General features: G+C 27.0%; 2 protein-coding genes across 4 annotated transcripts in view; both read right to left on the bottom strand.

Annotated features, from left to right (window-relative positions):
- Window positions 1-981: 981 nt before the first annotated feature.
- The window catches only part of LOC135922492 (dual specificity mitogen-activated protein kinase kinase 1-like), a 39,933-nt gene continuing 23,255 nt past the window's right edge, over window positions 982-17,659 (bottom strand). For all 3 annotated transcript variants that reach the window (XM_065456854.1, XM_065456856.1, XM_065456855.1), the window contains 2 exons: window positions 1,996-2,041; window positions 982-1,692 (listed from right to left, as the gene is read on the bottom strand). In XM_065456854.1, the coding sequence (XP_065312926.1) occupies window positions 1,591-1,692; window positions 1,996-2,041 (148 nt within the window). In that variant the 3' untranslated portion in view covers window positions 982-1,590. The remainder of the gene's footprint in view (window positions 1,693-1,995; window positions 2,042-17,659) is intronic.
- LOC135922449 (transcription factor Adf-1-like) lies at window positions 6,970-7,747 on the bottom strand. The gene is made up of 5 exons (XM_065456822.1): window positions 7,661-7,747; window positions 7,480-7,618; window positions 7,181-7,436; window positions 7,079-7,138; window positions 6,970-7,038 (listed from the first exon to the last, which is right to left on the bottom strand). The coding sequence occupies exons 1-3, from the start codon at window positions 7,682-7,684 to the stop codon at window positions 7,186-7,188; spliced, it is 414 nt and encodes a 137-aa protein (XP_065312894.1). The 5' UTR covers window positions 7,685-7,747; the 3' UTR covers window positions 6,970-7,038; window positions 7,079-7,138; window positions 7,181-7,185.

Here is a 17,659-nt window from a genome sequence, read left to right as displayed (position 1 = left end):
AACTGATCCTCTTTGTGGTAGGATAGTTTATCTAACAACGATATTATCTCTATAATTTGCCTTGCTAATGGATATTATTGCTAATCTGTTGATTCTTCATTTATTATTTTAAGGCCAATTGAATCCTTTAATAATGAGTTATAAAATAATGTAAATCAATCAAAACCTGATTCACTTTTCTAATTTACATTTAAAGATAGGAATTCCCATTTGAAATAAAACAATAAACCTGTTGCTCATTTATTTTCTTATTTAACTTATATTATTATATAGAATAATTTATAAAAATCATGTAATAATAAAATGTAGGTCCCGTCTAAACAATTTTAAAATGCCTTCCGGCTCTAAACAAGTCTATAATGGTGGAGATGTATACTTACTGTAGAATAAGTTTCGCAAATTTATATTAATAATGAACAATGATTCTTTATTTACTTCTTGGCAAATAAAATTTTGTATAAACAAACAGACCGATTAAACACCCATTAATATATATATATTTTTTTAAGATAAAATGATATCGAATTAGACTACACAATATAGGTATATATAATATCATTCTAACCATTATATAAATTCAATAATTTAAGTATTCAATAATAATAAACGATACAAGTCTTGCGACATATGGTTTGTGTTAATAATCTATATAAAAAAAGAATAAAACGTAATAAATTAACAAATTTATTGTTGTAAAATTTATAGACGTCGGAAATTTGCAGAAAATCACAATTCAATAATTTTTCAATCGATAGCGCGTATATAAAGTAAAAATATAACTTAACTAAATTTTAAATAATTACGTATATTTAAAAATGGAATATAAAGTTTAATCTATCATGATACATTATATATTGTGTATAATAATACATAAATTATTATTAAATTTTAAACAAAAAATATTTTAGGGATTCCATGACGTAAAAACAGAAACGTATTATAAAATAATAACTTAAATGATTTTGTAAAAAAAAGATCGAAAAATGATTTTGGTTGGCACATTTAAAAAAAAACATTAATAGAATTAATTGCCTCAGAGATAAATTTCAACAATTTAAAATTCATAATTTAACTTTTCAAATTCTCGTTGGTTTAGCAATAAATAATTTTTGGACGACATAAAATGTAATGATAAAAAAATATATATTGGCGATCGGCATGTCAATCACGACTTATGAAAAAAATGATCACTATAAAAAATATAGTGGTAATGTATTCTTAATTTAAATAACAAAAATAAATAAATATATTTATGTGTCAAAAAAACAACAATAATTTCACCCAGTTATCTAGGTCGTATATTCAACGATTGTAGATTTTATTTTATAAATTAAAAATGCATTTTATTGTGTTCCAAGTCTGAATGGTACTCCACCGATTTAAGGTAATATACAAAATCAACCCATTAAGGTATCGCTTGTTATTAAGCGAGTAACAATTTCGCGCCAAAACAAAATATTTTTATCCAAATCGAAACTTTGATTTAGAATCCCCAATTTGTTAGTTCCTTTTTTTAACAACGAAAAAGATGAAAGGTTAGTTTCTGAAAAAGAACCATGTGTTTTAGTTGGGAGGGTTAAATATATTTATTCAAGTGATATTAACGACATTCGAATTTATGTTGGCGAAAGATGTTACCCATTGACCTATGTCCACGTCGGCGTCTAAGTTCTTTTGGACAAAAGGATGCTCCTGGTAAAAATTTATAAAAATATTATATATATTTTTTTTTTGAATATTAAAAAAATTTTGTAATAATTGTTTTTTAATCCTAGATTTAGAAAAATCCATTGCTCTAATCCTATATCTGTTTAAATGTGATAACAGTTCTTAATTAGTCACGTAGCCTAGTGTTCCTTTTTAAATGCAAAAAAAACTCTTAAGGCTATACACAAAACATACAAACCAAACTTCGATATTGATTTAAAATATGAAGATCGTCATTGAGCTTTGCAAAGTTTATACAAATTATTTATATAAAGAGATCAAACTTACCATCAAGGCCTTGAGATCAGCTCTTTCTTTGGGATTTTTGATTAAGCTTTACAAAAGTATGCATTATATTCAAAAAAAATTGTTTACCATTAATATAAAAACATCTATTTAAATTTGGGAAATTTGGACAAAATAACTAATTTATCAAGGTGAGATGATTTATTTTTAATCTTCCGATGCTTGACGGAATTATATAATTTCATGTTATATTATTTTATCTTTCGTTTTAATTTTTATCAGATGCATTGATACCATTTTTTTTAAACAGATATTCTTTTTTCCCTTTTATTTGTTGAGTATCATACATTCATTGAAAATTATCGTGAATGTTATTTATTGCGAAGGTGATATCGCTAGATCAATTCTGCTAAACATTTATAGCGAAAATATCGATCGCCAAACTTGAACCGCGAAGACTTTGAGCAAATACATTGTAAAGCTTTTATCGCAAAACTTAAATGGCGAATATTTTTTAACGAAGCTTTTATCACCAACCCCTTACAGTGAATATTTTATCGAGGCCTAAATGCTATCTTTATTGATGTGATAGAAAAAATAACTTGGCAATTTCTTCCAGTTCTCTTTTACTCATGGTGTTAAGTGTGCAAGGGGCATTTTGGCTCCAGTTTTTAATCAATAAATTTATCCCTCCCCCCTCCCTCATATTTTACAAATTAATATGGGCTTTTTGCAATAAAAAGTAAATTTTATATATTACATTCAATTCTTAATTCATATGCTTATATGCTGAATAACGACTTATATTATTTCCTTAGGATTAAATGCTAGAGCGGTTAAAATTTATTTCATGGATTAAAAATACTGAGTTTACTGATTTTTTTAAAAAAAATCTAAGAGATTTCGAAAAACTAAAACTTAGAAAGTATTAAAAAATCAATAAGAATTTGGATTTTCTTGGAAAAACTTACGCGTCCAGTACATAAAGTATGATAAAATTTGCACAATGGCAGTATAAAGTATAAATTTAGCATTTGACATGGTTGATAAAAGATGAAGATTAATAGCTAAAAAACGATTACAGGCAAATGGTTCAATGAAGGTAGGGGTCTAAGTTATATTGAGTGTAAAGGGACGGCGGCATGTGACATAATTATAGTTGAGTAAATTTGCCTAAGTATTATAAATTTAGGATTTCATTTAAAAGAAGAAAAAAATATATGGTTTAAAATTAAATTTACTTTGGATAAGAAAAATATTTAGAGTTATTTAACTCAAATTTTAGAAAAGGAAAAAAATTATTTTACTATAGCTCATTTAGATTTCGGATTGTTGTAAATAAGGTTAAGTTCAAAATGGTGTACCAATATGATTAGCTAAAATGAAAACAAAGAAGTATAAAGGTAGCATTCATAGTAGGTAAGATAAATAAGTTTATGTTATAGTTATTTAAAGGTAATAATTTATGAATTTTATATTTAGAAGTTACAGGTAAACTAGAAACCAATTGAATCTAACTGAGACGATAATTTAGATTTTAAAAGTTAATAAATAATTGATCACTGGAGATAATTATGATAAAGAAAAAGGAACATAAAATGTGGAGATTAAATAAATTTATTTGTAAAAATCAGGGATGTGAACCCGAACCCTTCGAATTTTGGCTCCGGACCCTTTTTAAATGGAGGGTCCAAGGGTTCTAGATGTCATAAAAAATTTAAAAAATAAAAATATTTTTTTAAAAATAATATAAATTTTTTTAAATTTTATTAACTTTTTTTGTGGAATCATTTATTTTATCTTCGCGTTTTTCTTCCAATTTTCTTCCTGGACTTTCATTTTATCTATAGATTGATATCATAAATTATTTTCCAGTGTAATAATATTTTATTATGTAAATTTATTAATATGCTATGTCATAGAAATAAATTGATTATTTTGAAAAGAATTATTTTTTAGTACAGGTAATAATATTTTAATTTAAATGATAATGCACAACACGTTGGTCCTCAATTTGTATGATGCTAGAACGATTATTAAGTTTGAAAGATTTCTGTAATGATTTTATTATAGGAGCATGTGAAGTCGTTTTGTCGGAATATGATTGGTGCCAAATAAATGACCTTACTAGTGTAATAGTTCATTTAAAAATAACAATATTAAGATTACAATCAGAACAATTATGTTTATTTGATTATAAGGCATATGGATTAGATGCCGATTAGATTTAGAAAAATTTAGTCCTTTTTATACGAAATGGTAGAAAACATGAAAATTCGAGAGCACCAATATTTGCAAAATAGTGTTGTATATGCTTCTAGATATTTAGACCCTCGATATCAAGTTTTATTGAGTATTGAGCAAAGACTTATGGCTAAAGACCATCTTAAGGATTTATGGCATAAGCCAAACTCCATTATTTACAATATATTGGAGGCTACCACAATACCTATTGGTTGTAGTGATAATAATAATAATGATAGCAACATTGATGATCTTGAAATTTTACTTTTAGATAGGGAAAAAAAAATCAAATTATCATTATAGAAAAGAGGATCAAAAAATGCCTATTGCATCTTTAATAGTAAAGTTCTCAGAAGTTAAGAGAATAAATAAGGATATAAATATTTTAAAATTCTGGGAAGAAAATTCTTCAATATATTCAGAATTATATATCTTATCTAGAATCTTCATGGCTGTACCGGCGATAAAAGTACAATAATTTTATAAAGATAAGTATCTATTTTAGGTAAGGGTAGAACGTGAATTTTCATCTTTGAAATATATTGTCTACTTTACGTGGAAATCTCAAGTGATATTTTAGAAGATATTATGATTGTGCGAGAATAAATTATTTAAAATACATATTTTATTTTTAAATTTTTCATTTGTAAATTATGAATATGTATATATTGAAGTATAATAATAAATGAATTTTAAAAAAATATTATTTTGAGTCATTATTTTTATGTTCCCTGAACCTACCCGAACCGGGACCCTTTTTTTTGTCGAAGGGTTCACATCCCAGGTAAAAATATATTATAATTGAAAATATGCGAAGATTAAAATTATAGACTCGAATACAAATAGTTTGCCTAAAGATACGATAATTTAAAAAATTCAGAGAATAAGATTAGAGACTAAGGGTGCATTCACAGTAGAGAGCGACAGCGACACGACAAACACGACACGACATTAAGCGACAGAGCAGCTGATGTGTCGTAAGCGACACAGCATTCATAGTAGTAGGCGGCAAACATATTTTTATTTTTTTTAAAAAATGGTGTCAATTACAACTTTAAAATTAATCCTTTTATATCGAGCAATGAAAAGACGCAGAAAAAATAACCTAAATGTTAGAAAAGAAGAGGAGGGTGAGTTCGCCATACTTTTCCCCAAACTTTTAAACAATCCTGAAAAGTTTTATAACTATATGAGATTAATTAAAGTATATATTTCATTGTTTAATCTAAATTTAAATTTTGTATTTAGAAAACCTTTTATTATATTTTAAGCCATATTAAATCAAGAATAGTGGTAAAAAAACCAATTTTATTAAAAATCCTACATCAGTAGAGGAAAAATTGATGATAACACTAAGGTTTATATTATTTATTTTATTTTATATAATCAAAATTGCTAGATATTTGGGAACAGGGTGTAGCTATCCTAGCCTAGCATATTCTTATAATGGAAATATCAACAATTCAACTAATAATTATCACAACATGTACTGCCATATTTGAAGTACTTGAAAATATTCATTTAAAACCACCAAATTTAAATGATTTGAAAATAATCGCTGATCAATTTGAGAAGTCTTGGAACTTCCCAAATTGTGTTGGAGCCATTGATGGCAAGCACATTGAAATTAGAAATCCTGCTAAATCTGGGAGCTTATATTATAATTATAAACAATATTTTTCCATAATCCTACAAGCTTTAGTTGATGGTAGAGGTAGATTCATGGTAATAGCTGTAGGCAGTTATGGCAGTGAATCAGATGGAGGTGTGTACTCCAATTCTTTATTATCAAAAATGATTGAGAATGGAGACATAGATATTCCACCTCCTAAAAAATTACCAAATTCAAATATTATTCTGCCACATGTTTTTGTTGCAGATGATGCCTACCCTCTAAAATATTATATTATGAAACCTTATAAAGGTAAATTATCACACATTCAAGAAAATTTTAACTATCGTCTTTCAAGGGCAAGAAGAATGGTGGAATGTACCTTCGGGATATTAGTATCTAAATGGCGAATTCTGAATCGAGCCTTGGATACGAATATTACCAACAGTGAATTAATTATCAAAACTTGTGCACTATTACACAATTTGGTGATTGAGAAAGAAAACGTAGATCTCCGCCCCAAGAATACTCAAGATCCTAAACAAAATAATTATTTATGGAATCATCAATCTATAAAAAAAACCCTCAAAGGTTTCTAAAGATATCAGAGATGCCTTTTCTGAATATTTTTATAGTAACAAATTATCATGGCAATTATAACTCTATTATCAAATATATCTAAAAAAACTATTTTTATGATTTGTAATTATTTATTTAATAAAAAGAAAATATCTTGTGAAATTAAATTTTATTAATATAATAAATATGCAGCAAAACATTGATCCAAGAATTTATGATAATTATTAAAAAGAAAGTATATTGTGAGATTAAATTTTATTAATATAATAAATATGCAGCAAAACATTGATCCAAGAGTTTATGATAATTATTAAAAAGAAAGTATATTGTGAGATTAAATTTTTTTAATATAATAAATAAGCAATATTATTCTACATCACTATCAAAATTTAACAAAATATCACAAATAATTTTTATTAATTTTTTCTTTCCACTATCTGATCTTTTTGCCAGGGTCTGCTCAAACATCACATTGATCCAAGAATTTGTTGATTTTCTGCTTTCTTTTATTCTTTCAATTTCAAGAACTTGCTCAAATAAATCTAGTTTAAAATAATAATATATTTACAAATGCAAATTACCTTGATCAATATCTCTCTTTTTAATTAACTTTTTGCCAGGTACATAAGATTCACTAGTTGGTGGTGATGCTAAATATATAATATTATTATTTATATAAAATATAATCACCATCATTCCTAACATCTGTAGACTGACTCTGACTAGTCTCTACACATTCAATTTCAACAGCTATATAATAATAAAAATTTTAACAAAAATTAGTATATTTACCATCTTCATATTGGAAATTTCCACTCATCTGTAGCAATGTTTGCTTCACCAATATTAGGTATAAGAGGTTTTATTTTTTTCAGGTTGGTGTATTGTTTCCCAGATTCTATAGTGGGAATCAAAAAAGTTAAATTATTATAAAATTTCCAGGTGGGACTGTGATCAGCCCCTGACCCAATTTTTGAACATTTCAACTTTTTATGTTCCCTCAAAAAAGAATCTCTTAGATTCTTCCATGTAGATTTAGCTATCTCTACTGTAAAAGAAAAATATTTTAAATTATTATAATCTTTAATTACCTGTCTCAATACTATTTTCTGCTGCTATGGATTTCCATATGGAATTATTTTTCTGGGTATTTTTATACCCAATTGATCTTTTGTCATAAAGACAAGGGTAAAATCTAACAGAGTTGATCAACTCTTCTTTATTTATATCCTAAAAAATATATATATGATATTTTTATAATCAAAAATTTACTTGCAAATTTTGTATTTCGGCCATATTATAGTTTGTCGCTTTGAAAATAACAAAATGTTTTGTAATGTGATTTTTATGTTTAATGCGACAAATTTGGCGGGATAGTCGCGTCGCAAAATCTCACTATGAATAGTCATTGGTATTTACACATATTTGTATTTTGTCGTGTCGCTGTCGCTCTCCACTGTGAATGCACCCTTAAACATAAAAATCACATTACAAAACATTTTGTTATTTTCAAAGCGACAAACTATAATATGGCCGAAATACAAAATTTGCAAGTAAATTCTTGATTATAAAAATATCATATATATATTTTTTAGGATATAAATAAAGAAGAGTTGATCAACTCTGTTAGATTTTACCCTTGTCTTTATGACAAAAGATCAATTGGGTATAAAAATACCCAGAAAAATAATTCCATATGGAAATCCATAGCAGCAGAAAATAGTATTGAGACAGGTAATTAAAGATTATATTAATTTAAAATATTTTTCTTTTACGGTAGAGATAGCTAAATCTACATGGAAGAATCTAAGAGATTCTTTTTTGAGGGAACATAAAAAGTTGAAATGTTTAAAAAGTGGGTCAGGGGCTGATCACAGTCCCACCTGGAAATTTTATAATAATTTAACTTTTTTGATTCCCACTATAGAATCTGGGAAACAATACACCAACCTGAAAAAAATAAAACCTCTTATACCTAATATTGGTGAAGCAAGCATTGCTAGAGCAATGTTTGAACAGATGAGTGGAAATTTCCAATATGAAGATGGTAAATATACTAATTTTTGTTAAAATTTTTATTATTATATAGCTGTTGAAATTGAATGTGTAGAGACTATTCAGAGTCAATCTACAGATGTTAGGAATGTTGGTGATTATATTTTATATAAATAATAATATTATATATTTAGCATCACCATCAACTAGTGAATCTTATGTACCTGGCAAAAAGTTAATTAAAAAGAGAGATATTGATCAAGGTAATTTGCATTTGTAAATATATTATTATTTTAAACTAGATTTATTTGAGCAAGTTCTTGAAATTGAAAGAATAAAAGAAAGCAGAAAATCAACAAATTCTTGGATCAATGTGATGCTTGAGCAGACCCTGGCAAAAAGATCAGATAGTGGAAAGAAAAAATTAATAAAAATTATTTGTGATATTTTGTTAAATTTTGATAGTGATGTAGAATAATATTGCTTATTTATTATATTAAAAAAATTTAATCTCACAATATACTTTCTTTTTAATAATTATCATAAACTCTTGGATCAATGTTTTGCTGCATATTTATTATATTAATAAAATTTAATCTCACAATATACTTTCTTTTTAATAATTATCATAAATTCTTGGATCAATGTTTTGCTGCATATTTATTATATTAATAAAATTTAATTTCACAAGATATTTTCTTTTTATTAAATAAATAATTACAAATCATAAAAATAGTTTTTTTAGATATATTTGATAATAGAGTTATAATTGCCATGATAATTTGTTACTATAAAAATATTCAGAAAAGGCATCTCTGATATCTTTAGAAACCTTTGAGGGGTTTTTTTTTATAGATTGATGATTCCATAAATAATTATTTTGTTTAGGATCTTGAGTATTCTTGGGGCGGAGATCTACGTCTTTCTCAATCACCAAATTGTGTAATAGTGCACAAGTTTTGATAATTAATTCACTGTTGGTAATATTCGTATCCAAGGCTCGATTCAGAATTCGCCATTTAGATACTAATATCCCGAAGGTACATTCCACCATTCTTCTTGCCCTTGAAAGACGATAGTTAAAATTTTCTTGAATGTGTGATAATTTACCTTTATAAGGTTTCATAATATAATATTTTAGAGGGTAGGCATCATCTGCAACAAAAACATGTGGCAGAATAATATTTGAATTTGGTAATTTTTTAGGAGGTGGAATATCTATGTCTCCATTCTCAATCATTTTTGATAATAAAGAATTGGAGTACACACCTCCATCTGATTCACTGCCATAACTGCCTACAGCTATTACCATGAATCTACCTCTACCATCAACTAAAGCTTGTAGGATTATGGAAAAATATTGTTTATAATTATAATATAAGCTCCCAGATTTAGCAGGATTTCTAAATTCAATGTGCTTGCCATCAATGGCTCCAACACAATTTGGGAAGTTCCAAGACTTCTCAAATTGATCAGCGATTATTTTCAAATCATTTAAATTTGGTGGTTTTAAATGAATATTTTCAAGTACTTCAAATATGGCATTACATGTTGTGATAATTATTAGTTGAATTGTTGATATTTCCATTTTATAAGAATATGCTAGGCTAGGATAGCTACACCCTGTTCCCAAATATCTAGCAATTTTGATTATATAAAATAAAATAAATAATATAAACCTTAGTGTTATCATCAATTTTTCCTTTACTGATGTAGGATTTTTAATAAAATTGGTTTTTTTACCACTATTCTTGATTTAATATGGCTTAAAATATAATAAAAGGTTTTCTAAATACAAAATTTAAATTTAGATTAAACAATGAAATATATACTTTAGTTAATCTCATATAGTTATAAAACTTTTCAGGATTGTTTAAAAGTTTGGGGAAAAGTATAACGAACTCACCCTCCTCTTCTTTTCTAACATTTAGGTTATTTTTTCTGCGTCTTTTCATTGCTCGATATAAGAGGATTAATTTTAAAGTTGTAATTTACACCATTTTTTAAAAAAAATAAAAATATGTTTGCCGCCTACTACTATGAATGCTATGTCGCTTACGACACATCAGCTGCTCTGTCGCTTAATGTCGTGTCGTGTTTGCCGTGTCGCTGTCGCTCTCTACTGTGAATGCACCCTAAGACCAATATATATTTATTGTTAGATAATATGTTGATGTTGTAATTAAATTCTTATTAAAGATTTACGTTTAACTTTTATTTAAGGATCTGTATTTAGTAAAATATTAGGTGTTGATTAACCAAGATCTTTAAAGAGAAATGGCTTTCATCATTAGAAATTTTATGCCACAAAGAGTTCAATTAGAGATCGGAATTTATTTTGAATCATTAATAAGATAGAGATCAATTATGCAACATTATTCTAATAATAGCAAAAAGAAAAACATGCGTTAGAAATATATATATCAGTTGTTTTTCAACAAAAAATGTGCGAAAAATTATAATGATTAGATTTCATATGTTGTTCAAAGACATGGTTGTGAAAATCATAATAATTAGAGTTCAGTGGTTGACAACGTGGGTGCGAATATTATGACTAGACTTCATTGATTTTTCGGATGTGAGTTGTGTAAAATAGAAGAAATTAAATAGAAGCATCCAAAAGTGCAGGCGAAATAGTTTTTTTTTTAAAAATAAAAGGATATATATATTTTGGTAATTTAGAATTAAGAGATTTATAGATTTAATTCAGCTTCAAACATGGTTGACAAAAGATGATGTGGCAGGTGGTTCAATAAAGATATGGGTATAGGCTGAGGGTAAAGAGGTGGTAGAATTTGACATAATTATATAATTTATTTCGTATATTTGGACTATGTATTATAAATTTAAGATGTAATTAAGAGAAAAGTAAGAAAATATTTTAGGAATTAAGAAAGAATTTAGGTAATTCAATAGATTATTTTAGATTAGATGCGATTACCTTAGACCTTAAGACAAAGATCAAGTGAGGATAAAGAAACAATAGAATCGATATCTCGGCAAGGGCCAACTGTCGTAGAAAACCCTTAGCAGTGGCCCCGACAACGGGGGGGGGTCCGAAGCAACTGCTTCAGTAAATTTAAGTGGGGATACTTAAAAAATTTTTTTTTTTTTAATTTTTTTAAAATTTTCTTTTATTATTTAATTCTTTTACTGTTTTGTTACATCCATCATGGTCAAGTGATTTCTGGTTTATAAATGTAACAATAAGACCCCCCCCCCCACTTAATATTTAATTTAATATATATTGACGGAAATTTTCGTCAATGTTTAGTAAATTAGGTTGCTATTTGAGATTTCTTGTCATAAATTATTTTTCCAATTTTAAAATATGCCTAAAAATATTAACCAAAAAAAATAAAAATGCCTAATTAAAAATTGAAAATCGCATAATATAAGAGATAATAAATGGATAGATCACATTAGAAAAAGACATGGTGGGCTTAATTTTAACGATATAATGTATATGACCCGACCCCCTATGATTTTTTTAAAAATTTGCATGTTTATAGTATATACACTAAAAATGTAAAATTTTACTTTTCAAATCGGTTTACTTCATGAGATTGGCCATCTTTATAAAGGCGGAAATTCCAAAATACACTATATTTAATTTTAAATATCTCAAAAAGTAATTAAGCTAAAGACATGATTTTAATTTTATTAAATAGCTCTAGAATATCTCTTTATTATGATATAAAATTTATTTTATTGAAAAAAAATTATATTACCAAAAACCGGAAATAGAAAACAGGAAATGGCTATAAAATAAAAATTGCTCTTTTTTTTTCTTTAAATTTTTTTTTACAGATAGACATTTCTTAATATTTGTACAAAATCCTAGATTGGGACGAGTACAGGGCCAAAAGTTATTAGACTTTAAATATAATGGCTTAAATCCTATATTATACCAAATGTATAGTAATTTACGAAACAAATAAAAAGAAAATTCGTTTGGGATCGGGCCGGATATATTTTTTTATAAGCCGTGTTAGAAAATTTATGCCCTATGCAGATCACTAGTAGACATTGTGTCATATTTAGCACATATGTTTAGCTATTGTATTTTAGAAGGAAAATAATTGTAAAAATATTTATATTAGCTAATTAATGGGAAATTAATATTCTAATAAACATATAATAATATCATAAATTAAATAATCTAATGAATTAGAATAAAATTTGACTTTCATTTTTCCTTCCCTTGGAATAAATGAATGATATTTTTGTGTCCCGGGAATTCATTTGGCCATTAAGAATCTATTTTCAAGATTGATTTCCATTCTTAAATATTCTACGTTGCTAACAAATATATAATTAATTCCCAGGATATTGTATCTCGCATAATTAATGTAAGTCAATAGGAGTTATTACATGATTTTCATGAGGACGTTGCAGGCTTGCTTTAGCCGCCAACCTCTTAGTAATTCTCCCTAAACTATCGTGCCTTGATCCCAAAATCATTATAATGGTTGTAGAGGTTTACAAAGTTTTTTTTGTTTTTATACCGGGTAACAGCTCCATCAGAAAAATAAAATATTATTGAAATTTTATCAAATCTTTCTTACAAGAATATAATTAATTTTATTTGAAATAAATGAAAGGAACAAGTATTTTGTTTGAGACAATCTGATATAATCAAGTAACTGAAATGTTTGATTATATCGCCTTCGCGGTAATAAATCATAAATGGATTAAATGTTGCCTGATTATTAGTCCAATGGAAACCTTGAGCGTGATCTTGAACTACAAAAGGGTAGTTCTCTGCAAAATCGGATATTATTAGATATTCCCCATCTCAAATTCGATTTTAATGACTTAAAAAATGAAGATTGTCACGAAGAAATAAATGCATGAGGAATTAAATATTTAATTTTTCAATCAAATACTCAACAAATTCATTGGGGGACTTTGTTAAAGTTTCAAATGTAGTACGGTAAGCTGACAACCATTGTTTAAATGTTATATAATCTATGGCATTATTATCAAATAATAAGTGTAATCTTTCTCTAAGTTCCAAAGTGCCGGGACACATATGGCATTTCCTGAAGTAACAGCAAGACTGGGCTGGATTACATAGACTTTGTGCAATGTAGTGTTTATAATCTTTTAAGGGAGGAAATGGAGAGTTATGCTGGTTTGCAGTTAACTTATCTAATTTACCACCAATTATAATTAACTTAAAATTTTGATAAAATGTGCAGATGCACATTGTATGCGTTCCAGACCCGCCTGCTAAAATACAGTTTTTGGGTCTCATGATAGCAAACTTGCTAAAACCTATATTTATATTACTGTTTATTTCTTTAAAATTGGTAAATAATTCTTTTATATTACATAAAACTAATCTCTTTTGCACTTGGTTCTTTTTTCCATTAAATTTCATTGATATAAAATTATTCATACCTGGCATAAGTCTGCTGTTTTCATCAAAATTATAAAATTCTATTACTTTATTTGCAACGTCATTCGGAATTATTCTACAAGGTTTTATGTGTTATATTTAAAATAATACAATACAATTTGGTAAATGTTGTTTTGAGTTTTTTAACATTTAATAAATGCAAAATAATCAGATTTTTTAGGATTTTAGTTTTAATGCTATTATTCACATATATTGCCCACTTTTTTAAAAAAATAATTACTCTATATTTGGTATAATATAGGATTTAAGCCATACTACTTATATTTAAAGTCTAATAACTTTTGGCCCTGTATTCGTCCCAATCTAGGATTTTGCACAAATATTAAGAAGTATAATGTCTATCTGTAAAAAAAATTTAAAAGAAAAAAAAGAGCAATTTTTATTTTATAGCCATTTCCAGTTTTTGATAATAGGCTTTTTTTTCAATAAAATAAATTTTATGTCATATTAAAGAGCTATTTAACAAAAGTTAAATCATGTCTTTAGCTTAATTACTTTTTGAGATATTTAAAATTAAATATAGTGTATTTTTGAATTTCCGCATTTCTAAAGATGTCCATATCTCATGAAGTTTGAGAATTAAAATTATATATTTTTACTAGTTAGTGTATAAACTACCATCATACAAATTTTAAAAAAAATCGAAGGGGATCGGGTTGAATCTTCAGTTAATTTGATATGGAACACAACATATACAACAAAATGAAGAAAGAAAAAAGGGATAAAAAAAATAAGGGATTAAAAACGAAATTATATTCAAATCTTTTATCATATAATAACATAAATATTCTCATTGAAACCATGAAAAATATGGTTATAAAAAAATTCAAAATGAGATTACATTTAACAGGTGCTTTTCAACCATAGTTGATGGCACATATGATGTTTCGAAATCAGAAGCAATAGCTTTGGTAAGATTTGTTGAAAATAGTGAGATGCCGAAGTCTGTTGAAAGACTGATTGACATATATATTGTACGGGAAATACCACAGGTCTCGATATTAAGCATAATATAATATCCAAACTTGGCGATGAATTTACCACTTGAATTCCTAGTTGGGCAAAGTTATGATGGCGCCTCAAACATGAGTGGAAGAATCAATGATGTGCAGGCCTTGATTAGAGCAGAGGCGCCAAAGGCAGCTTTTATTTGGTGTAATTGTCATCGATTAAATTTAATCATTGTTCAATTATGCCAATCAATTAAAGAACTTGGAAATGTTCTAGGAATACTAGATGAGATTTATATCTATTTTAATGGTGTAAAAAGATATGAGGTACTCAAAAAATGTCAGTGTAATGATCTGAAAAAATCGCAACGATTTCTACGCAACAAGAATACCACTCGGGGTACTAGTACCTTATTTATTTAGATTTAAAATATTTTTTTTATCTAGAAGCAGGCTATCGTCATATAAAGCTATTGTAAATTTTTTTCTACTTTATGATGCCTTGAGGGTAGCTTTAACAAATTTAAAGGATTCTGAAGATCCTGCCACTTCCACTATGGCTAGTGCTATAGTCTTTAGAATAGAAAAATTTGATTTTATAAATCAAATTCAATTGGCAAAAGATTGCTTGATTAATTTGAGAAGTATAATATAAATTATTGTCTTAATTATTTTTTAATCTAATAGATAATAACACCGAATTTTTGGATGTTTTTTCAAAGGCACAAGATTTTATGAAGGAGAGAAATCTACCTTTTGATTTTGAAAGTTCTAGACTTCAAACATTACAATTCAAAAAGGAGAGGTATATATATACTTTCATCATTAAATATAGAAATGTTTTTTAGCTTTAAAATAGGTGTGTTTTATGCTGCACTTGATTTGATTATTATGCAGTTTAACGAAAGATTTAATGATGATTCGATGAAATTTTTACATCAAACATCATTTTTTACGCCAAAGGGAATGGAAGAAAAATTAATTATTAAAGAAGATATCGAAGATATCTGTGAATTTTACAATTTAAATTCAAGTCAAATTTTCAAAGAAATGTTGAAGTTTAGAAATATTTATAAGATGGCCAAAATGGGGAATGTAATTATTACTCATGACCGAGAGGTTCAAGAATCTAAAGATTTGTCAGATTCTGAGAATTGTAAATTTATTTAATTAAAATATTTTTACCAATACATTATTTAGCTTTTTCTGATGATCAGGGACTTACGATTCAGATTGGAAAAACTATTCATTTATTTTATCGTCTACTTTTAAATTTTTCTGCTTTCCCTAATTTAAGAATTTTATATAAATATTTATTAACCATTCCTACATCCTCATGTACTGCCGAAAGAGTCATGAGTAAAATTAAATTAATTAAAACAAGACTTCGTAGTACCATGAAAGATTCATTTCTCAATAATTTAACCATATTATCAATGGAGAAAAATTAATTTAAACAATTAAATATTGATGAAATTATAAATTCTTTCGCTTTCTCTTTCCCTAATTTATCTAAATTGTTAATTTAAAAATAATATTTATAAATTATATATTTTTTGCATTTTATTTATATTATATATTAAAAATTGATGCAATAAAAATTATCTTTGAAATTTATGGGTGTCATAAAATAATTATCATTTTTTCGAGGGGGGGGGGGTACTTTTCAATGGGGTATCTTCATTCGCTCAGAAAGTGTAGGGGCCACTGCCCTGAAGTCTAAAAGATCGATACGGTTACAAGAATTAGATGCAAAGAACCAATTACAAGAGGACGTTAGAAAACAAGAAAAGATTACAATAATTTAACAAGAAAATTTAAAAAGAACTTTAGAAGAAATAAAGGTTGTGAAGAAAGACTATATCAATCGATTTAGCAATCGTGAATCGTTGAAAAGCAAGCGTTAATCTGGTTGGTCAATAACTTACAGAGATAAAGAGCTAATCGTTAATCGGGGGGTTGACAAGCAACAGAAGATATGATTCGATAATTTCAAGCTGTTATTAAAAGAAATAAACTTGGCAAAGGCAATAAAGCGGTAATCAGATACAGACAGTCGATAGAAGCTAAGAATACTAGACAAGGGATGTACATAAAAGAAGAAGACGAACAGTAAAGACGAAATAGAAAGAAAGTTGGTCGTTTGCAGAATGGTAATTTAAGTGGAAGGGTGTTGTAATATGTAAATGAATACCATTCAAACGAATAATAAAAATAAAAAATGTTTAAAGACTATGTAAATGAGTATATTTCGAAGATAATAATTTTAAAAGAAAAAGATATATATAGATTGTTTATAGAATTTTCAGTCGTTAATTTTTGAGTAAATAATTTTTTTGCTACTTTTAGTTTATTTTAATTTTTCTTTTTAATTTGTTACTTTTCCTTTTATGTTAATTTAATATATTTTGCTTTATAATATAATTATGTTTGATCATGTAATAAAGTTATAGGGTTTTTCAAACTCCGTATTAAAGTTTCTTACTGCTGGTCAACCATCTCTTTTACAAAAAGGTTCAAACCGATTCACAGGCATTTAACAAGATTCGATTCAAGTGACAAATTTTTTAACGGTTCAGGTTTGGTAAATAATAATGGCTAATACAGATTTAACGAATCGGGGATCCTTGTCACTCGATTACCCAGAGTGCATAGAAGATGTAGCGGGAAAAAGGAAGTCTGATGTTAAAATATTCATAAAAGGGTTAAACTTAGAAAATGGTGGTTTGGATATTGGCAATGGGTTAACTCTGGGAAAAGTAAAAAAGTTTTGCTATTTGGGTGATATGCTAAACGCAGATGGTGGTTTAGAATCTGATGTTGTTGCAAGGGTTCAGACAAGCATGAAGAAGTTCAGAGAAATGTCGTATATTCTAACAAATAAAAAAGTTTATCTAAAGT

The sequence above is a fragment of the Gordionus sp. m RMFG-2023 genome, chromosome 1 (genome assembly GCF_954871325.1).
Source record: "Gordionus sp. m RMFG-2023 chromosome 1, tfGorSpeb1-WG-v2, whole genome shotgun sequence".
NCBI classification, from domain to species: Eukaryota; Metazoa; Nematomorpha; class Gordioida; order Chordodea; family Parachordodidae; genus Gordionus; species Gordionus sp. m RMFG-2023.
Note: the sequence above shows the minus strand (reverse complement) of the source record. Positions and strands in the feature narration are given on the sequence as shown.